Source organism: Onychostruthus taczanowskii, unplaced genomic scaffold (assembly GCF_017590055.1).
Source record: "Onychostruthus taczanowskii isolate IOZ18803 unplaced genomic scaffold, ASM1759005v1 scaffold16, whole genome shotgun sequence".
NCBI lineage: Eukaryota > Metazoa > Chordata > Aves > Passeriformes > Passeridae > Onychostruthus > Onychostruthus taczanowskii.
Window position 1 is genome coordinate 13,593,848 of NW_024498795.1, and position 23,835 is coordinate 13,617,682.

At 38.7% G+C, this 23,835-nt stretch overlaps 1 protein-coding gene across 1 annotated transcript; it reads right to left on the reverse strand.

The window, feature by feature from the left end:
* Nucleotides 1-348: 348 nt before the first annotated feature.
* DSC1 (desmocollin 1) lies at nt 349-22,727 on the reverse strand. Its single transcript, XM_041399369.1, has 16 exons — nt 22,689-22,727; nt 20,122-20,206; nt 17,378-17,580; nt 16,778-16,897; nt 15,435-15,590; nt 14,393-14,537; nt 13,906-14,072; nt 11,497-11,631; nt 10,410-10,595; nt 8,920-9,179; nt 8,571-8,713; nt 7,184-7,399; nt 5,418-5,651; nt 2,604-2,725; nt 1,293-1,529; nt 349-546 (listed from the first exon to the last, which is right to left on the reverse strand). The coding sequence occupies exons 1-16, from the start codon at nt 22,725-22,727 to the stop codon at nt 349-351; spliced, it is 2,646 nt and encodes an 881-aa protein (XP_041255303.1).
* Nucleotides 22,728-23,835: the final 1,108 nt, after the last annotated feature.

Genomic DNA, 23,835 nt, shown 5'->3' on the forward strand with positions numbered 1-23,835 from the left:
CTTTCCTTCTCCAAAGCCAAATACAATACAATTTTGAAGCTGGATAATTAATTAAAAGAACACCAAGTTTTGCATTGTGAGCAATCACAAAGAACGCAAAACGTAATCTAAGTAGAAACTAGCATTACTATATTAACCTAAAGAAAAAATACTTTGAATCCCTTTGTTCTGATAGAATGTGTCCAGTGTAAGAAAATGTAAATTTAAAAGCAAGAGTTATTTACACTCTTACCAGTCTATCTTAATTTCGATAAACCTCTACCCCTCTCAATTCCAAAGTATCTAGTATCACAAAAGTATGACAGCCACTTATTTACAGGCCTTTTTTCGGCACTCTGAAAGGCACATTTATCTTTTGATGCATGTTTCTGCTAATGTCCTAAACTTGGGTTCCAACTGATCTAAGAAGTCAAGTGCCTCTTCTTCATGCTGGTCACTGCAGCAGCCTACAGAGCCAGCCAAGGATCCTTTTCCTTCATAGTTATATGAAAGGAGATAATCTTCAGAATGCTTCTGTTCTTCATCCTGTCTGCACAGGTGCACCTTCTGGATAGGAACAGAACAGATCTTATCATTTTCTTAAATTGTTATCCTAAACATATTGCAAAAAAAAAAAAATTTCTTTTTGATTTACCTTTCATTCAATTATTTTTAATCACAGTGTGTCCTCTAATGGATTCCTACATACAAAAAATGCACATGATTGGTCTATATCATTACGACTACAAAATATAAGTATTTAATAAAGAAATAATTTCTACTAATTACATATGTAACTATAAAAGAGGAAGAACCTGTTTAAATAACCTGTCAAGCAACTGAAATTCACTGAAAATTAAAAGACTGATTTATACATAACTAGTTAGACAAGTAGTGAGAGTTTTTTGATCTCCAAGAAGTGGACTACATTTTTAATGCTGTACATTCATTCTTGTGCTAAGTCAAGTATGAGGTTTAAATTAGCACGAAGTAAGCAGTTAGACTAAAAGCAAACAGACATCCCCAGAAAAACTCACAAAAGCTTCAGTAATTATTCAAAATGAGAAACAGCACACTGCCTATAGCTTAAGCCAAGAGAAGAAAGTAATTTACACTTATGCCTGAAATATGTCAAGGATTACTCCTTGAAAGAGCAATATTCCAAAGGGGATGCAGAGGAGCAAAGAGGGAAAATGAAATGAAACCAAAACCAGAAAGCCACCTTTCTAGCCCATTTACATGTCTTCCTTGAAAAGCCTGTATATATTGACCATAACTTACACTTCAAAGAAAAGCAGTTTCAGAATACTTACTTCGCCTAAACGAGGATGTGTGAAATTATGCCACTCTGAGTAGGAGTATCTACAAGTATCCATCATAGTCTGTCCTCCTCCTTCTTTAACTGATCCCAGAGTCTGATGTCCACCTCCCTTGACTGATTCCAAGGTATGCCCTCTTCCTTTCACCATTTCAAATGTTTGTTGCTCTCCTGTTTTCACTCCATACCCTCCTTGATCACATGTATTTTGTAGAGGAATTATATTGTGATCCTAAACAAACAAAACAAAACAAAAAAGCAGTAGTGACGACATCTTTTTTTCTCCTCATTTCCTTTGTCTTTTTAATTCAAAAAGAAGAAACAGCAATCAGAAACTGTCACAACTGAAATTTTGAGAAGTCTTTTTTGGTACTGTGGTATTTTGAACAAAAGGCTACCCTTAATGTCTAAAGATCAGTAAATAATCTTGGGAAAGGATACTATGACAAGAGAGAAGAGAGGATATCTGCATTATGACATTATGATATGATATGATGTGATATGATATGATATGATGGAAGTTTTATCCCAGTGAAATATGTACAATCCATATTTGAGTTTATAATGGCATTATTCTTCACAGGCAACAAGAAATTGACTCATGCCATCATAATGATTTCTTGGTTTTCAATATGAAATATTATTTTTAAACTCATCTCTTCTTCTTGGGGAAGACAATGTCAGGGGGTGAAGGATGACAGAAAAGGTAGTGTAAAGAGCTAAGTTATTCTGCATGAATGCAGTCCAGGACTGAACTATGTTCATGATAGACTGAAAGAAGTTTAGATGCAAAAGCAAGAAAAATTTCATGAACGTGGACCTGTTCATGAATCAACTGCATCTGAGGTAATTTTTCAGGGGAAGGGCAGAAATTGCACCTGCAATTTACTCAGCTATCTGTTAAATATAAAAGTTCTTCTCCAAGGAAAAAGAACAATTTGCCATTAACACATTTTCAACATAGGCAAAATAATTCATTTCAATCTAATGTCAATGTTAAAAATGACTGCAATGTTATTAAAATGTTCACCTGAAGTTGCCAACCAAATTCTTAAAATCTGGAAAAATTACAAGTAGCCAGCCTAACAACTGCAAGGTATGTTTAAATGTATATAGAACTACCACCTCTGTGCAAAGTAAGAATTTTCTAATTCTTATTAAATAGCAAAGTACATCTAATGATCCCTTCATTGTTAGCCTATATCCTTTATCAAATCACTTACTTGCAGGTGGTCCTGTTCTCAAACTGCAATGCTATGGACATCCCAATTGCAAGTTTCTATGTTGAAACAAAGAGACAACTTACCATCACTTCTTCTCCTGGAGCTTCTGTGTTTGAAATTATTAAATTGTGATTGGCACAATCATCAGTCACCTGCCTGTGCATTACCCCAGCACCACAGCAGCCACAAATTGTGATCAGGATTACTATGGAAAAGGAAATAATACTATAAATATTACCTCACAATGGTATCTACTTAAGTTGGATAATGAATTTTAAGGGCCTAAGCATCAAGAATGGTTTAAAAAGAATTTTCAAAAATGCCCATACTTAAAGCTTTATATATTCACTTTTTTTTTTTTTTCCAAGCAATATAGGAAATAATCACTGTGTTCTTGAATTATTTCATTCTTCTAAAACACATCTGGTTTTTCCAAAAGAAATGCAAGCATCTTTTATGTAAGGACTGTGACTTACTCAATTTCACAGTAATGAAAAATTTAGTCCAAACCCATGTGAAAAATCATGTCTTACATCTACAATTAGGTTCTACAGGAGATATTTTTCATGTCTGAATATGCAAATGTCAAATTATATCATAAGGCACTAATAGGCAAGCTAAATGTCCCAATACCAGAAACTTCTGCTTCACAGGAAAGGTCAGCAGAACCCTGAAGGACTTCCAGGATTATGCTATAGAATCTTATTTAATCCCTTGTATTCATTTTATTCTCCTTAATAATGCTACTTTTTGTTGTCAGAAACTCACCCGTAAATGACTTTGAATAACAGAATCATGATTAACTAATACCTTTCCTAAACAAATGACTAAACCTTTCATCCAGAGAACCATTCTGTTTTCTGCACTTGTCAAATTGTTAGCTTAAAAATAAAGAAGCCCACAAAGAAGAGTTCTGCCTAACTGCCCACTGAGAAATTTGATCTCTGAGCATATAAACTTCTGTGAAAACTGGCCAAGAGCCACTTTCAAGCTAATTTAGCTTCTCTAGCATCAGCTGTCAGAGAGATCTGCATCGATGATTCAAGCAGGTCGCCTCCTGCTGCCGACAGATGTGAAGAAGACATCCATGACAGCACTGAGCAGAGGATGCACAGTAAAATATATCCACAGTAAAACCTATTCACAGTAAAATAAAAGACCTATTTGTAAGTGACGCAGTCAAAAGGCAGTGAAGAAGAGGTGGATGACGTTTCACACAGTTCCTCTGTGTTCCCACATCTGAAAATTCCACCTTCAGGATATATCCCAAATTTTGGTCCCTGCTCCATTGAGATAAAACATTGATCTAGCTAGCCTTCAAAACACGTCCAGGTCCCAGTGTTCAAGCTACTTAAATAAGAATAGCTAGCTGAGATTCAACAGGAGCAAGACAGTTTTACTATGACCAGAAAAATTGCTAAGAATGAAGAAAAAAAAAAAAAAACCCAAAAACCAAATTCTGAAATACTAGCTACTGCAGCATGTCCTCTGTAGTTTTTAAGGATCTTATTAGTCAGAATGACATGATTGATTGTGGTAAAAAAAAAAAAAACAACAATTTTTGCATTTCTATATCACTGTCATTTTCTCACTGGTTAACAGCAATATTACTCTTCGCAGAATCTGTTACATTTTGGGAAGCTGCAGTAGAACAACATATGTTCAAGGTTTTGGTCTGCTGTGAACTATTCACCCTGTCCTTTAATGTTTCTGCACCTCAGATGGACCAACCCTAGATGTGTGTGTAGATTACAGAAAGAGATGCTGGAGAACAGAGCTGCAGAAAGCGACCTGTGGGTCCTGGTCCATGGCAATTTGAATGTGAACCAGCAGTGCCCTGGAATCCAGGAGGGCCAACCCTGCACTGGGGTGCATCAGGCCCAGCATGGCCAGCCAGGCAAGGGAGGGGATTGTGCTGCTCTGCTCTGGGCTGGAGTGACCTCACCTGTGTGCAGTTTTGGATGCCACAATGTAAGGAAGATTTTAAGCTATTAAAGAGCATCCAAAGGAGGCCCATGAAGATGGTGAAGAGCCTTGAGAGGAAGCTCTATGAGGAACTGCTGAGGTCATTTGATCTGTTCAGCCTGGTGAAGAGGAAGCTGAGGGGAGACCTCATTGCAGTTACAGCTTCCTCAGAGGAAGCTCAGACGCAGACACTGATCTCTTCACTCTCATCACCAGTGACAGGACTCAAAAAAATGGCATTAAGCTTAGTCTGGGGAGGTTTAAGTTGGCTATCAGGCAAAGATTTTTCACCCAGAGGTGATTGGGCACTGGAACAGGCTCTGGAGGGAAGTGGTCAGAGCACCAAGCCTGACAGAGTTCAGGAAGTGTTTGGACAATGTTTTCAGGCACATGGTGTGATTCTTGGTGTCCTGTGCAAGGCCAGGATTTGGACTCAATGATCCTGATGGGTCTGCTCAACTCAGTACAGTCAATGATTCCATGATTATATGGGGTCTTGTAAAATCCCTTGTGAAATTCAGTGTCTCAGATACCCATTGTTTTAATCCACAACACAACAGAAATCACAAAATACTCTGGGAAATTGATTTCAGGATTCCTAGAAACAGAAATATTTCTAGAACTCACAAACTTTTTTGAAGTCTTTTCACTCAAATGCTAAATGCAGGTTTTTTGGCCTCACTTACATGAACATACAGAACATCTCACACAAAATAAACAAATAAACAGAAATCCACACACAGTAACTACAGCACAAGATGAGAGCAGGAAGCCTGTGATACTGATATAAACAGAGCAGGTACATTAAGTCAGTGATGACAGCTATACAACAGCCAAAATAAAAAATGTTTGAATCGAGTTTGAATCTGATTCTCTCAGCTGATTTTATAATTAAGTGAACTGTAGTTTGTGTTTAAGAAAAATGTACTTACGCAGCAATAACAATGATCCTAAGATCATTGCAAGGATGGCCCAGAGACCAAGGGTAACATTTCCACCAGAAAGCTGACGAGTTCTGCCGTCGCATTCAGTTGGAGTAACACAATCACAGAGATTAACTCTTACTATGTTCTCTCCTATCTTTCCTCCATTATCAACCACACTTACAGGAATTTCATAAATTCCATATGGAGTATCACTCTTTGGTGAAAGATACCAAGAATTATCTGTAAAAAAAAGACAAAACCAGATCTAGGGTCAACGATATATGGAACTCAGTTGTCACAAATTCTACCATAATCACTATTTTCCCTTCTGCTATCAGATCCACAGTAATTAGTTTCAAGTTAGATTAAATGTGTTGATACAAATCTAGATCTTGAATTAATTTATACATTCAGCAACTTTTAAATGTTAGAACTGACAAAGCATACCTTATACAACCCTCTGAAAACATATGATTTGAAATTTGAAAACATATGATAACTTTGAAATTGGTTTAGTTCATTATAGGAAATGATACTACTTGGGCTTACTAGTAAAGATCATCAACTAAACTGACATTTATTTAAAAGGTTTTGGTAGTGTGATTGGAATAATTAATTATAAACTTAATTTATGCCTCTTCTAGTCTTTAGTTATATTGCTGTATTCATGGAGAATTACTATTTCCAATGGGGGAAAAAATCAATTTAATCTGCTGCCCTGTTTAGAGGTAATGATTAATGACCATATTCTTTGAGGGCTAAAAGAAATAATTTGTAAAAAAATACACAAGTCTAACAGTGATGTACATAATGGTTGCTTTATGATGAGCCATATGAAACAACTTGTATCATCCAAAATGCAGCTTTCAATTTGCCTGATATAAAACTTGAAAATCTTAGATGTCTTTGCTTTCAGACTTTTCTGTCTTTTGCCTTTCTTAGTGAGTATTTGATGGAATTCTACAGAATCACTTTGCAATTAATTCATGTCACCATAGTAGCAAATGTATCTGCCGCTCTTGTTGCCATCATCTGGCAACCACAATGAAACTATCATCAGCTATAACTTTTTATATAAACAAATTTCAGGAAACAGTGATTCCTTTGCTAATAAATTGTTTATCCACTGCTATAAAAATTATAAAAATAAAATATATATTAAAGAAGATAGTCAGGCTGTCTTTCACCCAGCTCAGCTTTACAAAAAGTGTGCTAGGTAACAGCAGTAGTAACATGAAAACTTCCAGACCTTTTTTTTTTGTCAGCCTATAATTAACTTTAGGTAAAGTTTCAGTTTCTCAGTCCTCTACCACAATAAAGACTAAGGAAAGTTCTATTTCTCTTTGGAATACTAGCAATTTCATTCTTAAATTCCTTATGAATTATGAATCTGTAGTTCGTTTTCCAGATGTTGATGCAATGCATTACATGAGATTTTGTTCTATCTCCTGATCTTCTTACATCGTAACTTCAGAAAGCAGCTGATTTCTGACCAAAGGATGCTTGGGACAGATTCTTCTTCTTTATGCTTTAAGAGACAGATCTTTCTCCTTGCCTTTGGGATGCCAACAGTCTCTATGGGTCCCTTCCCACTGGAGGAGAACTAGAGGGACCACTAGAGACCATCAGTGAGCCCCAAAGTATCTCCACTGACTACACCAATTCCAAACAGAGATTCATCCAATCTATTCTTGCAGAACAACCAAATGAGAGATAGCAAAGCCTCCTCTGGTAGCCTGCAGCTGAGCGAGGAGGAGGAAGTTTTAACATACCGTTGTGTGGAGTTAGCTTCCACATGGAAGCCAGTCTGCGGTCGGTTATGCGATACTCAAAGGGTGCGCTGTAAGGAGCCTCATCGCCATCCTGTGCTGTGAGGCAAATCGGTTTTCTGTCTCTGCACATGATATGGTCTGTCTGAGTGATTCGGGGGAAATTCTTGTTGCCAGGCACGATGCAAACCTGAATTGTTCCAGTGCCTGTTTTACCATCTATGAGATAAAAATAACTAGGTTTAGCGCTTACCTCTAACACTGACACATCAATTTCTGGTCCAACCTTTCACAATTAAATATCATCAACTGTAATATTCGTGTTTAGAAGTAAGGTGGAAAGCAACTGCTGATTTAGCCAGAGAGAGAGGGGAAGTTCCCACGAGTCTTTCTTGGCTGCTTCTCTTTGCTTGGCTGGTTGCAGACGCATCAGCAGCTCCCACATCTTCATATTCTGCATGTGCAGACTGTATTTTGCTGAGTGTGTGTGTCTGTGTGGGAACACATACTACTCTAACAGGTAGGAGAGGTAAGAGGAGGGAGAGCTCATAAGCCAGGAGTAAAGGACACTACGACAAGCAGAGAAAAAGCAGAAAGTGAAAACTTCCAGCCTTCTAACTTCTGGAAGGAGAAAATTAACTACACTTTCCCTACCTTCACCTCTCCAGGGAACAAAAACACTGAGGGAAGAGAGCCCTCCTTTCTGTCCTCTACCTTTTAAGTCACCATGCATTCATCAGTGGCACATACCATGTCACCAAAGTCAACATGCAAGAAATGAATGAACTCTTCCTTCCTATTACAGTTTTTCCAACACACAAACAGTCAATGCTTATCATATGCATCCCAATGAAATTACATCAAGTCTACTTTTTAATCCTTTTTCTAGAAATAGCTGATTGCAGATGCTTATATTATGTTTACTGCATAGACAATAGAAGTTCTAAACAATTTAAATTTGCATTATTTACATTTGACTTTAAAACGCAAACTTGGACAGAGTTAGAATTTTTTGCTGCAAGTTCAATGACTTCTTTTCAAAAAGTCCTCACTGCTTTCTCTGTTGTCTAGCTCACTGCCAGGAGCTATCACTAAAAAAAAGAATAGTCAAGAAATAGAAGAAATACATGCCAGAGAAAAATCTCTCAATTTAAAATTACTAAAGGATTTTAAATGGGGCAGATAATTTCTCAAAACATTAAGATCATGCCTGATTTGCAAAGGCTCTCCCTGCTAAATAATATTCCCTAAGCATTTGACAGAGCTATCGCAAAGACAAGACAGTGAACTAGGTGGGTCACTGGTCTGAACCACCACAGTTATGCCCACACTACATTTGCACATAAACATCTGTTACACACCACAGAGAACTCCAACATTTAGTACTCACTTCTGTCTATTGCAAGGACTGTAACATTGCATTGACCTCGTCTCATTTCTCCTATGTCTCGGTCCAAGACCCTAACAGTTCTGACTTCACCTGATCTGTCATCTATGTTGATCCAATTACACTGGCCAGGTGGTATCCGGTATCTGTGAAGAACAATTTGCCTTGTTAAAGATCCCAAACACAGCACACGTATATGTATATGCACACATATTTAGATAGATGTATTCATATACACTGACAGGTGCGCAGGTGCACACATGTACCTACAGCCTCAACAACTATTTCCCTCTTCCTGTATCCCACCCCTGCTGTATATAAAAAAAACCCAGTAAATAAAGTTGTTTCATACCTTATGCCCTCACTATTTCCAGTTTCTGGATCTTCTGCTACATATCTCCCAATAGCCGTCCCAACATCTTCGCATTCTTTAACGTCTAAGCGCAACAGACAGGGTTTAAACACCGGTCCCTCATCCAAATCCAGGACATGCACAGTAACAGAGCTGGTGCTCTGGGAAAGTTGTTGGGAATGGGGAGCCAGCAGGTAGGGTGCCTCATTGTTGGCTCCAATCACCAGGATCCTTTGCTTGGCAGTTTCATAGTCCAGTCCCTGTAACAAAGGTGAGGCGGTGTTTTCTCCTTTCAAACTGATACAAAACCTAACATTCTTTTCATGGCACAATTATTACAGCTGAAACTGTACCACATTTATTTACAAAAGAAGTCCTCAAATAAGCCATCGAGACAGAGTGAAAGAATGTGACTTTTTTTTTAAATGTAAAGTTTTAAGTTAGTCAAAGAAAAGGGCCTGAAAAATACCCAAGCAAACAGTACCACTGCAAAATTTTGGATAAATATTCTGAAAATTAGTTACTAAAAGAACAGAAAGCAATTAAATGTAGTGGGGGATTTTCTTCTTCCAATTTAGTTAGTCATTATTTTAGCTTACATATATTTACTTTTCACCAATGGTCAATCACACTTCTCTCAAGAAGCTACAAATCCACCTGAGAATTTATGGAGCTGACAATAAGTAGCTACCATTTATTCTTCACACACCACAGTCATTTTATGCCTTTAATAGAGCTAATATTATCCTAAAGTCATAATATTCTCTAGTCTACTACAGCATTACAATAAATGTAAGAAATTTCAACTATGTTCATATATCAGGGACAGAGCTTTAGAAAAAGTTGTAATCGTTACTAGGAAAAAAAACCCATAATAAACAATATTAATTTTAAAAATGGCTAGCATCTCTACCTCTACAATTTACATGTTCAAGTTTTAACACTAATCTTCTTCTTAGAAGTTACTTCTTATGGCAGTTATAAAAGATAATGAAAAGGAAGCAAAGGGATCTGCTAAAGGACAGATGTAATGGGTCTTTTACCTCACAACTTTTAAACACTTACAACAAATAACTAAACTGACACAAATTCTTTTATGTTTATGAACTTCCTCACATGCCAGAAAGCAAACCTGAAGTCAGCATACTGCAAAATAAAACCTAGAGAGCTTTATGCTGAACTAGGAAGTCTACTTAACTCCCAGAGAGAGCAGGACTGAAGAAGGTGCTCCATCTTTCCCTGCTTTGCCACTCTCTCATTTCTCTTAAAAACCATGAAGCATTCCTCAGTTACACCCCTAAGTCTAAACAACTCCAACTGTAGAACCAGACCAAAGCACCAAGCTCTTCTGAAATGAAAAAAACAAATTCTTTGGATTCTGAACACACAAAAATGAGGAACAGTCTGGAAGGTGAGCTAATTGTGTTATGTTTTAAAACCAAAACTTGAAAATCCATAAATTTTCCCCTTGTCCTTCAATTTTTACTTACCTTAACAACACACAGTATTCCTTCATTTGTGTTTTTGTCTGTTGTAATTTCAAAGGCCTGATCATCATTTCCTCTTATAATTTCATATACTGCTCTTGAGCCAGGTGAACCAGGTTCATCAAGATCAACAACAGAGACTCTCAGTATTTCTACATTCACTCTGTTTTCTTCCACTCGTGTTTCATACTTGGAGTATCCAAAAAAAAAAAAATTAATTTAAATCACAGAATACTCTTCCATAAGGCATGACTGAAGAACATCATATTTAAATAAGACTACTTCAACCCAAGGAGTCAATTTATCAGGCTGATGTAATTATTTATTTTGTTTTTTTGCATTAGTGTATTTTCCCCATTCTTCCCTTATACCCTGAGTCAAGCAATAAACCTTTCCTGACAGCACAACTGAAGTCTCAGCTTCTTCATACACTCAAACTATCACTGACATAATTAATTCTGGAATTCTCCTTCCAGGAAAGGTAAATTAGCACAGTTTCCCTCAGTTACACCAGATATAGATTGCAATTTGCATTCAACATGATCAAGCTGAGAATTAGAAAAGGCATGGGGTAAATTTAAAAAATATATATATAAATTAAAAAAATATATATATATAAATAAATCAACAAGAACTTGCAAAAAATCCAAAAAGGATTAAATACATCTCTACTTTGTAAAAGTAAAGAATATTCTTATAAAAGATAAGAATATTTTTTGTATTTTTGTGCTATTCTGTACAAGCTGAAGAAGAGCAGATAAGAGTGATTGTCAATTAATTACTGATGATATTCCACAGTAGTGAACAGAAAAGGTAAATTACAGGTATTCCTTATGAATAATGAATTCTTTTTTCACATATTTCATATTACAAAATCTCCTGTGGTATTTGAGATGCACACACAGTCGTTGAGACATACTCTTTGCCCTGAATCATACTCATGCTGGAATAAGCAAAGAAATTTATGTTGGCATTAACTGTCTCAGGGCATTAGACTTCATATCTGAGGGACTGTCCATCAGGAAATTAGAAAGGGGATGAAAATATTTTTTTTAGCCTTTATACAGATATTTTACTTATGCAGACTTACTTGTAACTGTTTAAAGGATGGTGCATTGTCATTCGTATCCTCTATTTTGACGACAACTGTTCCTGTAGTGCACAAACCAAAAGGCTGACCTGCCATATCCCTCACTTCAACTAACAAGGTGTAACTGGGTACAAGCTAAAAAAGAAGAATAAAAGCATACAAACGTTTGTCATACTCACTTTTTTAACTGTATAGTTACACACAGGAGTAGAACTAAATATTTCATTCTTGTTCCATAACTCTGCTCTAAATTCAGTGCTTTCCAAGAAAATGAGACAATTGGCTTTAGGGCTTTTTGCCCTGTAGCTCAAAAGGAAAAGGAGCAAAATAATTTTCAGCAGCTAGGCAGTACTGTGTTCAGCCAGCATCTGTTAGTAACATGCATGCTACATCCTGTATCAAATAAAGCTTCTCACAATGTCAGTGTTATTTTCCAGAACCTGAAGTTTTGGAAGATACAGATGACACACTTTCATCTGCTATTTGTCTCCCTTTTGGAGCAACAGAGTATTTCCTCAGGTTGTCAACAGGTGAAGTGTTTCAATGCATGTCTCTTATTTCACTGAGGATGAAGAAAACTCTGCTTCAACCAGCCTCTGTCTGCGCAGTGCAGGTTAAGGCAATGCCTGTCACTTGGTAGGGTCTGGCACTGAAGGAGCATCCTGATCAGTTCCAAGGAGCTCCCCAATAGGAAACAGCACACTTAAATCCCTAACTTGAGCCAGAACAGAGAAAGCTTTTTTTTAATGTGAACAACCAAGGAAAGGGGTACCAAGGGAAAAAAAAGTGAGGGCAGAGGGGAGGTGAGAGAACACACAAGAGTATAGATGGATTAGGCACGAAAAAAGAAAGTTTGTAAATCAAGACAATAACTCTAGTTCTGAATGCCTGGAAGTAGCACTGGGTTTCTCTGGTGCAGGAATGAAATCTCCTGTTCTACTTCAAAAGTTTATCTTTAAAAGATAGGCAGTGGACTAGTTTTTCAATCCCTGCTTCCTTCAAGTAGTCACTGTGACAGCCTCCTCAGTAGTCACAGTGATCTGTAGTCACAATCACTGCAATTTTCTCCTGCTAAAAAAGCTAAGCACTGTAACTGCAAGTGCAAAGTTTTGCAACATGATGCTTTATGTGGACTTTCAGCCATGAAACAACACAAGTATGCCATAATATAACTCCTTTTATCTTCAGAAAAGTGTTGCCTGTTGCAATGTCTCCTAAAATGACTGTCCTATGCTAGAATTATTATTTTGAATTACATGCACATGTCATCTCCTTCCTATTTTAAACTATCTCACATGACATTCTATCAAAAAAAAAAGAAATCCTGTATCTTATTTTCTTGAAAGCTAGCTGATAAAAATAAATGGGTGGCACATTAATTTTAAGAAATGGTATATTACTGTTTAGGTTTCAACTATTGGAGATATTTCTGGTTAATACAGGATGACTGCCTACTTCCAGAGAAACCGGTTCATCTTCTCTATGAAGAAGCAAGAAGCACTGCAAATCAAGCTTAATTAGGAGCAAACAGTGGCTCATGGGATTCCTGAACACAGAAAGTGTTCAGTAAAAAAGTGAAAAATCCATAGGTTGAACAGCTGAGCAGTAGGACGTTCTCCGCCAAGGTTAGCTAGAATATGGTAATCTATGCAGAAACTCTCTGGACTAATTACAGGTTTCTGAAAAGGTTCAGAAGAAGCCTTACAGACATTAACAAAAAATGAAAAAGAAGCTATGTCTGTTGATTCCCATGCCAGCATTTCATAGAATCATAGAAAGGCTTGGGTTGGTAGGGATTCTAAAGATCATCTAGTTCCAAAATGCCCATGCCATGGGATTTCACCCCCATGAGCTTCCAGCCCCTAAATCAGTTTGCTCAGGGCACTGAACAACCTGGCCCAGAACACTTCAAGGGATGGGGCCATCCACAACCTCTCCAGGCAACCTGCTCCAGTGCATCACTACCTCTGAGTAGTGAGGCACTGGAGCAACATCTTCCAACTTCCCAACATCTAACCTAGATATCTCCTCTTTCAGTTTAATGCCACTTCCCATTGTCCTATCAGTATCTGCCCATTAAAACAAAAAAAAAAAAAAAAAAAAAAAAGAAAAAAAAAAGTCACTCTCCTTTTTTATAAGCCCCCTTTAAGGACTAAAAGGCTGTAATGAGTCTTCTCTAGGCTGAACAACTCCAACTCTGTCAATCTGTCTTCATAGAAGAGGTGCTCCAACTTTTGGATTTGAACTTCTTCATATCCCTCCTCTGGTCCTGCTCTAACAGTCCTTTCTGTACTGAGGAGCCCAGAGCTGGATGCAGCCCTGCAGGTGGGGTCTCACAAGAGCAGAGCAGAGCAGTGTTAAGCTATCCATCTGCACTAAATGACAGCTGAGAATGCTTCAGGAAATCACCTCTCTGTCCAGCTGTGGCAGTAATACAGAGATGACACCGGTGTCACCATGTAAAGAAAACGCTGGGGTAATCGCTGGGGTTTGTGACACAATGCGGTATTTCAACGTGGTATGCAGAGTATAAGGCTCATCTCTGTCCTCTGCAATCACTTTCCCAACAACAACACCTGTGAACACAATACAGCAATTTTTAGATCCAGAAAAGTATGCAAATAGTAAAAAAAGTTATTTGAAAAGGTATTTCTGTTTTAAACACGTGAAAAGAGCTACTTGAACATTTACTGCTGCTCTTTGCAAATTCAGTCTTTGCTGTAATATAATACACCTCAGGAAATCCCACTGAAATGTCTTAAAAGGCAGGATCTTTTGTTACTGGTATGTAACAAAGCACTACTTAGCTTTGTTACATACCAGTATGACACCTAGTCATACTGGTATGTAACAAAGCTAAGTAGTGGTGTGTTCAGTGATTTAAAACATTTCTTACCAGGTCTGGAATTTTCAGGGACACAAAATTCAAAAAGGTCTTGTGTAAAATATGGAGCATTATCATTGTCGTCCTCTATCCTGATTGTATGCACAAGTGGTACTTCTGGTGAATAACCATCTGGAGTGGTTGCAAAGCAAATGATCTGTAAGAAAAATCCAGTGCTTAAGCAACATGCAGAACTTTTAGTTCAATGGAGGAGTCCACAAAACAAAATTAAATACAGTGTGCAAAGCACATCCTTCTCAAGACCAGGCACTTCAGGCACATGGAAGGAGATGTCACTGCTATCTTAGAGTGAAAGCAAAACAAAACCCCTGAATGCTTTCCAATCTTTCCCCCTTCCATTCCTCACACACTGTAAGTACTTTAATCACTTTCTCCCTGACCCCTCTTCCAACTCTATCATTTTTTTCAAGTTTCCTGAACACTTATTTTTCAGCTGTTCACAAGGCACCTCAGCTACCAAAATGTAGATGTATACATTGTTATTTAGAACAAAACAAGAACGAGAGCAAAACTATTTGCCCCATTAACATAACCTAATAAAATGCAGCAGGTACTGAAAATTATGTTTTAGAAGCTATTTCTACTAATTGCCTTCTTACACTTCTCAGCCAGTAGAGAGAGCAGTGTACCTTGTTAACAGAACTGAACAGCTTCAGAGACTCAGAAAACCATAGTCATCTAGAGTTTACCATTATTTCTGTTTTCTGCAGATCTTTTTAATCTTGTCTAAAAAATTCTGCCTAGAAGTGATGCAAATCCAATAGCTCACTCTATTTCCACTGCAATTAGAGATTAAGCAGTGAAAAGCAAAACTACTTTCAAGATCTAGATGGCCAGCTATTTATTTATTTGCTACTGATTTTATCTCTTCAACACCAAGGATATTACTCAGAATAGACAGGTGATTCCAGATCTTGTTTGCTACCATTTCCCCTGCAACCCAACTGTCAAATATATGCATGAGATTTAAAATTATATATATATATATATATATACACACATTTCATTATATTAACACAACATAGGCCTGTACCTGAAAACTTGGATACTGTTCACGGTCTACTGCACGAGTAGCAAAGATATTTCCAGTTTCTCTTTCTATGTAAAACAAACCCTTTGGATCTTGATCAATTCCTGGTCCACTTGCAGAATAATAAATTGTGTAGTTCTGAGCTGTGTCTGATTGGACCTATAAGAAGACATTTTTAAGCCTAAGGAAAAAAAGCAACAGCACCACAATACCTTTCCCCCTTTTCATGACCATATTTAGCACAAACAAAAACTCCTAAAACAAAAAAAAAACAAACTTGATTTACTCTTCACAGAATAGGAAAACAGCTTGACATATGACTGCCTTCCTTTATAATGTGTGTACATGAGAACGGGAATTAACTCAAATTCATAAATATTTAGAATTATCGAATTCAAGAGATGACAGAATAAGGAAAAAAATATGAAATCCAATCTCTCTAGAATACTTCACACATGAAGCACATTCAGATACAGATTGCTTATTTCTGAACCTGTTCAAGAGACTTCAGTTTTAGTGCATTCACTGAAAATGTGGTTTGCACCTAAAGAAAAAGTGAAGGAAGGGAATAAGGAATAAAGACCACATAGAGTATAGTTCAGAGACATGCCAATTCAGACAGCATCTGCACCTCATTACGAGCACCAAGGAGGCAATATTAGACTTATCTATTTATAAACACTCTTCTCCCAAAATACTTTCCTTATTTACTGAATGCCAGAAGTTAGGAGAGTAAGATTAGTAGAAGAATGATTGCTCTGCACAGACTCTGTTATTACACTTGTCTCTACACATCTGCTACCAGCCACTCTGTAATCTAGTGAAGGCTAGATGGATCTATGATAACTTTAGTTCTTGCATTTCTCTTTCACGCCTACTTGTTTTCTCCCACTAACTACTTTTCTGAATAACAGAGGCTATACTCAGTCTTCAAGGCTGAAGGTACACACCTCAAGGTCCAGAAAAGATGTAGACAAGCAGGCAAAATTTACCTGAGTCTGTGTTTACAAAATCCTTTTCTAAGCAATGTTTAGTGGAGGGCTGTTTGCAGTTGCTTTTCTTTTAATTACGCACACTGATTTCCAGGCCAAAGAGCTCTCTTTGATAGCATGTCTCTCTTCTTTTTCTTTTTTTTTTACACAATTCCATTTCACTCCAACAACTAAGATCACAAGTTATTTCAGGTACAAGATAATGAGACATACAATGAACAGGACGGATCAAGACAGAGGAGTAATAGCAGGAATGTCATTGGTAGAGAATACAAGACAGCTCATTTTCTTTATCATAAAAGTCACATAAAAAACTAGCATGGGTCATAAAATTAAGGTTTATATAAAATGTACCTGCTGTATTTGCAGTGGGAAAGGTCCCAGTGAGTTCTCTATCATGACTGACGGAATAGGCCCCCACCTTCTTTTGGTTCTCTTGAGAACTGTATCCCTAGCATGCCTGGTATTTGGTGTCTGGGTTGAAAAGATAGAAAGACAGATGAGAATACACCCATATATTCTTAACTGCATATATTTTTGCTTAACTGCCATCCTGCATTTCCATCTTTTTCCCCCCTTTCCAGTCTTCCTACTGACAATTTGTTTTTCCAAGGTCTTCATTTCTGATTATATCTGTGATAATATTCCAAGCTTTTTCATTTCTTATAATACTTTGCATGAATAAGATCTGCTTTAATTCCTCAAACATGGCTTTTAAGATTCTTGACATTCAACATTCAAGTGATTATGCTATTTGCCAGCATCTCCCATTTGAGAAAAGAAATCTGCTGACTAAAGCAACACAGTAATCAACAATTGCTAAATAAAAAAAACACAGTACACCAGTATTTTGCCTGATTATTTGAATCCTAAAATTCAACTACAGCTACTTAGTAAAAAGCTGTACTCTGTGAAAAATCATTTCAAATAAGTAAGACATCTTGAAATTAGAACCTTTTTTTCTTCTTCCACCAAGTCAACGTGTATTTTCTTTTGAACTTGTTCTTGAATGTCCTTAAGTAATATGGTAAAAGTCTTTTTCTCAGCAGACAAAGAAAGAGCAGATGTTGTATACACAGAACCATCCTCTAGAACCTTGAAGTTCCCATCACTGGAACTGATAAACTCTGCAGACTGAAGGCATTCTTTCAAATCAACTGTAAAAAAAATATTCAAACAATAACTCAAACAGCAAATATCCCTCATGAAACAAAAAAAACCCTAGCCCCAAGTAAAAATTGTATTTACTGACAGATAGAGTCTTCAAAAGCTTGTCATTCAGTATTTAAGCAACACCAATACTGATTTTAAAACTCACTTATGCACTCAGATTTGATGAAGTTTTCATTAATTTCCACTCTTGTGTTCATTAGTGCTTCCTAAGCGACATGGGTGCTATATGGATATCACTCAACAAAACACTCTTACACTGGTAAAATTACTGAAGCATCACAGATGAAATTATATACATTTAAATACAAAAAAAAACATTGCAGACATGCTCATTATTGGAGCAGTAGCTATTACATTTGCCTCGTGCTCCATGCCCTACAATATCGGTGAAGACGATTAATTAATGCAAATGCCCAATGGAGATGTTACATCTTGGAAGTTTTGCCCTCAGGAGGAAAGCACTGACTGGTACTATGTGATTTAATACTCTTGGGAGGACAAAGGCCTTTAAATTATGAGGCAGACAGATGGGAGAGATAAAGACTAACTCTAGAACAAACAATTAGCAATTTTTTAATATGCATGTGATAGAATCCCATACAGGTAATTTCAGCATACTTCCCAGGTATTTTTGATTGTATTTGCTGTCACTTGTGGCTAAAATAGATTTTTTGCACTTCAATAAACTCGGATCACCAGCAAGTAGTTTAGTATTACAGCTGGAAAAAAAACTAAAATCAGCCCTAAGAAAGAATGATTTGGCACCCTGAAAAGGATGAAAGTCAGAGACTCAAACTCCAAACAAATGGTCATTGCAGAGCACAAGAGTTGTGTCATGGTCACAAAACCAAAACTTTTCAATACTCTTTCAATGATATCATGGTGGGTGGGACACTCCTGTATGAAAGCTGATTGCAAAATTCATGAAGATTTAGAATTTCATCCTGTATATGCAAATGACATTTTCAATAAACTAAATTTCATTCTGCTTTCAAAACTGCAAAAACAGATGGGAAGCATAATTTTAAATACTATGTGATTTCTTCTTCCTCTTAAGTCTGTCCTTTAAATGCACAAATGAAGATTTTCTAGACTTTCTATGGTACTACAGCAGTGACTCCTATCCTTTTTCATCTAGACAGTGAAAATAGAGTATTGAATGGATTATCACTGCCTCACTTAAATGTGCCTTATACTGTGGCCTATTACAGCACTACATTTCCAAAAACACCAGACTGGAGATATTGTTTCTGACGTTTATATGAGTCAACCCTATGGTCCATTAGTTATAGCTTTGTGGGTTTTTTTTTCTTTAAAACCTCTGGTATAAAGAAAAAAAAACACATAAAGAACCATTACGATAAGAAGGAAAATCCTGGCTAATTTCACTGCCAAGGTATGGTCCTTTTATCAATGCAAAATATTTCTCCATAAATGCTTAAGTAATGTCTTTTGAGCTATAATGGTTTTGTTAGAAGTTTTGGGGGAAAAGAACTTAGAGTTCTGTGTTATGCAAGTTCTTTCAAAGCACTGCAATAACATGAAGTTTTATTTTTATATAAATGAAGTTTATTTACATAGAGAAACGTTAAAGTCTATGAAAACTCACAGCTGCAGCAGCTTTCTTTGTTTTAAAATTTAAAAGTAAGATCACGGAATTTTCACTATAAAGCTAGATTTTCTGAGTAATTGTGATGAACTAATAATTTACTTCATTTGTTCTTTCTACAGAAATATGAATTAGGACTGCAGTCTTGGAGCACACTTCTCTGTTGTCACAGGACTCACAAAGGGCACCTCTGAATTCTCAAATTCAGTCTTAGGCAGCACAGAATCCTTCAGCACCTCCTATGCCACACCATTCAAAGCTGCCTTTGAAAGACTGGTCTGAAAAAAAATAGGAGTGGGATGTTTTCTGGTCTTCTCTATTCCTCCCAGTCACCTGCAAGCTGCCCTGAACTGAGGCAGACTGTCCAGTCAGACAGGAGCACTCTCCCAAGAGAATGTGCATGCAGGACGCCTCTGCAACACGTCCCCTCGTGTGCTCTGAATGCCCCAGCACTGCTGAGCAGTCACATCCCTGTTTCACACAGAAGCAGCCTCTTGGTGCCTGGTTAAGCAGGTTTTGTCTTCTTTTTTATCAATTCCTTTGTCCAAATGACTTATTCTCTTCTTCATATGACCATGGGTTATGGGTGCAGTTTGGAATATCAAGCATTTATTTAAATAGCAAGCCTTCGCCTCTAAATTTTGAAAATATTAAATTCTGCCATTTTAGTTTTAAATTAAACCCTGTACTCTGAAAATAGCTCTTTATGCAAAAGTCGAAGGGATGCATGGAGCTGGTGTTCAAATCCGTAACAAACACAGGGCGTATCCTTCATAAAAAGCTGATCCAGCTGTTTAGCTGGCTCTCCAGTCATCCATTCATTCCATTAAAAATAAAGTCTCCTCCACTTCAACAGCATCTCCAACAAAGGTGCAATGCTGTGTTGTTAAGCTGGGTATTTCATAGTTTCTCTCACCTCTGCCAACTAACGTGTCAGCCTCTAGTTCAGAAGGAACATGAAAAATTACTTTCTTGCAAGCTTCACAGCACAAACTCAGCACCTAGAAAACAAATTAAGAAATCAGGAAAAAACCCACATAATTGCATGGTATTTTGAACTAGACACTGATGCTGACTTTGGTTGGTTTGTTTGTTTGTTATGACAAACAAGTGAAACAACACTGAAAGAACTCCTCCCTAAAAATTCAGGTACTGTGCAGCACAGTATAAAAAGTTTCAAACTGGAAACAAGATCTGACTACTGCTCCTGTAATTGTCCATGAGTCTTGTTTGGCTTTTTTTTTCGAAAATCACTGCACCACTGGCATTAACAGCAAGAGTTCCCTTTGACTAGAGGATTTTGCCTACAGTCCTACTGCAGTAGAGATCCGATAAAACACATCTTCGCTGTGCGCTCCTTCTAACAGCATTCCTGGCCAGTTTAGATCCCAGGTCTCTAAGTATTAAGGTTTAATGCATCAACACTCAGTTTGGTAGAATTGTGGCGATGCTGAAAATTAAAGGGACAAGTGTCTCATTAAAACCACATGACGACACTTGCACTTATACATCACTTTGCATCTTAAAAGTGCATTCTCAACAAACTAATTAAACGTAGCTTCAGCAATTAGAAATGACATAAATAAAATGTCATGTATCACAGCAGTCCACTCCCATATAACCAGTTACAAAATAGGGTCCTCCTAAAAATTCAAATGAATAGTAGATAACTAGATCTTTTTCTAAAAAGAATCACATAGAGGTACAAAGATTTTCCTCAGCACACAGAGCAAGTGAATCCTGATCTCAGATTATAAGCGTGTGTTTTTGCCTAGTTTCTATCTCTATGTTTAAAATTGTAATCCAAAAATCGCACAGACAATTAAACAAAGACATAGAAAAATGTAAACAAATCTATCCACCCTTTTATGTGCATTTACTCTTTCAGGATGAAAGTCTAGCAAAAAAGGAAAAGCATTTTTATTTTGTACATACCTTTAGGATTAAAGGTATAAAGAAGTAAATAGCTAATGGAAATCCTGAAAATTACTTCTGATGCTTATTAAGAAAATATTTAAATAAAAATACTTTAAACTCTGAAAGACATTAGGACCCTTTAGAAAAAAAATGCTGTGTCTGCACCATAAAAGCTCTTCACATAGTTCCTTATATATATACACAGATATAAAAATTGCATATATACAAATAATTTAAACATCCCTGCTTATGTATTAGTAGGCTTTTCTTATTAACACACTTAATAAAACACTCTCTCCTGAAAGACATCGCATGAATTTTTAAGTTACTCGAATCACAACATCTTTTTACACCGTTCTGAAATATTTTAAGAGTCAATGTGACATCCAATTTTTAAATAGTAATGCCAAGCCCAGTCTGATGTCAGCACAAAAAAAACTATTGAGGAGTTAAATAAAAGTAAGTGGTAGTTATTCATGGACATTAAGACATAAGGAAACATCAGGTAAAAAAAAAGTTGTGATGTCCTTTCACTTTACACAAAGAAGACACCTGAGGATTTTTTTCCTTTGAGTGTTGTTTGGTTTTTTCTGCTTGACAGAAGAATTTTTTCCTTTTTTTAATTAGATATATGAATAAAGGTGCTTGCATTTCTTTCAGTCTTACTTTAATATCCTGGCAAAGGCAGGCACACAGTGTCTGAAATAGTAACATTATCATTAAAAGGTGCATATATAATTAATATTAAAATAATAAATTCAGTGCTTCAACACTACCAAGTATTTTTCTTTCACAGGCTCAACCAACCATCTGCCCTCTTTTTGTGAATGCAATGTTAATAGGGAGGAAAGGGGCTAGGAAACAAAGGAAAAATCACTTTTACTCATCTACTACAAATTTTAAAAAATAAAAACCGGAGAGAGAACTACCCTGCTCTGCCCGCCAAAGACCTTTTTGGAGCCGATAATTATGTACAAATACAATAAACTGAATGTAAAGGAAATCGCTGAAAAGTGTTTCATGCACAACTAACTCTTTCAGAGGAGCTCAACACGCTGCTCACTGTGGCACAATCCTTCCCACGGAAAAAAGGAGAACCAAGTGGGGAGAGGCAGAGTGGGAGATTTAAATAAAATGAACTGCGGTATTTTTTTTTCCTATGGATATCCAGCAGCAGCATCAGCGACCCGAGCGTGTGCCCGTCGCGTAACCTCATGGGAGGCTCCAAAAGCCACCAGACCACCTGTCCCAACGCGAGCTGCGCATCCCGCTGGATTCCTGCCCGCGCGAAGCCCCCCGAGGTGCGCCCCGCGGCCGCGCAGCCTCCGCGCTGCTCCGAGCCCCTCGCAATGGCTCCGCCGAGGAGAAACCGGACTTGGAGTCAAGAGCCAGGCAGAGATCACCCGCTCGGATGTCTCCCCTGTGCGCTGCGCACCCGCGGTGCAGCAAGAACAGCGCGGAGGAAAGGCGCGGCCAGGTGCGTGAGCGGCCGGCGCTCTCCGCTGCGCTCCCCCCGGCGCCCACCCACTCATCCCAGTGATCCCGCTCGCTCCCTCCCTCACTCACCAGGAGGCCGAGGACCAGGCGGGGGGCTGCGGGGGCCATGGTGCGCGGGGCTGGGCGGGAAGGGGGGAGCCGCCGCCGTCGGTGCTGCCACGGCGGGCGAGGGAGCGAGCGCGAAGTGGCGGCGGAGGTGGCGGCGCGACTCGGCGGGAGCCCGGCTCTGCTGTCCCCTCCCGTCTGCCACGGGAGCCGGCCGGTGGGGAGGGTGGGACCGCGCGCGGCAGCGGCGACTTTAATTACTGCCTTTTTTTTTTTTCCGCCTTTTGGGTAATGCCCGTCCCGGGCACGGCGCTGGAACACCCCGCCCGCTGGCCGCCCACCTCCGCGGCGAGGCGCTGCCCGTCCCCTCCCCTCGCTGCCCCGCCCCGCCGCGGCGCCGGCTGCGCGCAGAGCCGTGCGGAGCCGCGCCCGGGAGCGGCACGCCGGGGCGGGGGCAGAGCTGTCCAGGGCGCGGCACCTTCGCCTCCCCTCCCTTCTCCCTACCCTTCCCTTGCCTTCCCTTTCCCTGCGGGCCGCGCTCCGCAGGGCGCAGGTTCCGCACGGGCGGGTCCCTTCGCGTCCCGTCCCGTCCCGTTGGGGGGGTGTCTGCCGGCGGCCGCCATGGCGGGCCGAAGTACCCTGCCCTCAGAGCCAAAGTTCAGGATTTTCGGCCGGGTTTCTTCTTTTCGGGACGATTGTGCTGATCTGTGTGAGGCCGCGCGTGTTCGCCTGTGGCTTCTGGGTTTCGAAGTGGCTTCAGGTGAATAAAAGCCGAAATAACAGTAACAAACCCGGAGACGCGGGTTGCACACGTAGGAGGTGGGCTTCCCACGAGAGCAGCCTGCGCTCAAAACACCTTTCAGCCTGAAGCAAGGAATGGTGTTTCTATTGCCGGCTACATTTTATCTCACGTTTTGCTTCAGAAACAATTGTTGTTGTAGCCAGTCCCAAAGCACGCCACAAAGGAGACCGAGTAGATTGCACTATTTGTTTACATTCGTGTACAGTGAAATTCACGGTTCAGGAACAAAAATTCTGAAAAATATACCTTCTTCTTACAATTTTAAGATAATAAGGAGGGATCAGTTGCATCTGACAGCATAAGATGTTCACTGCTGGAGGTCAACAGTAGTGACTGTAGGTGGCAAGAAGGTAGGGAGGAGTAAAACCA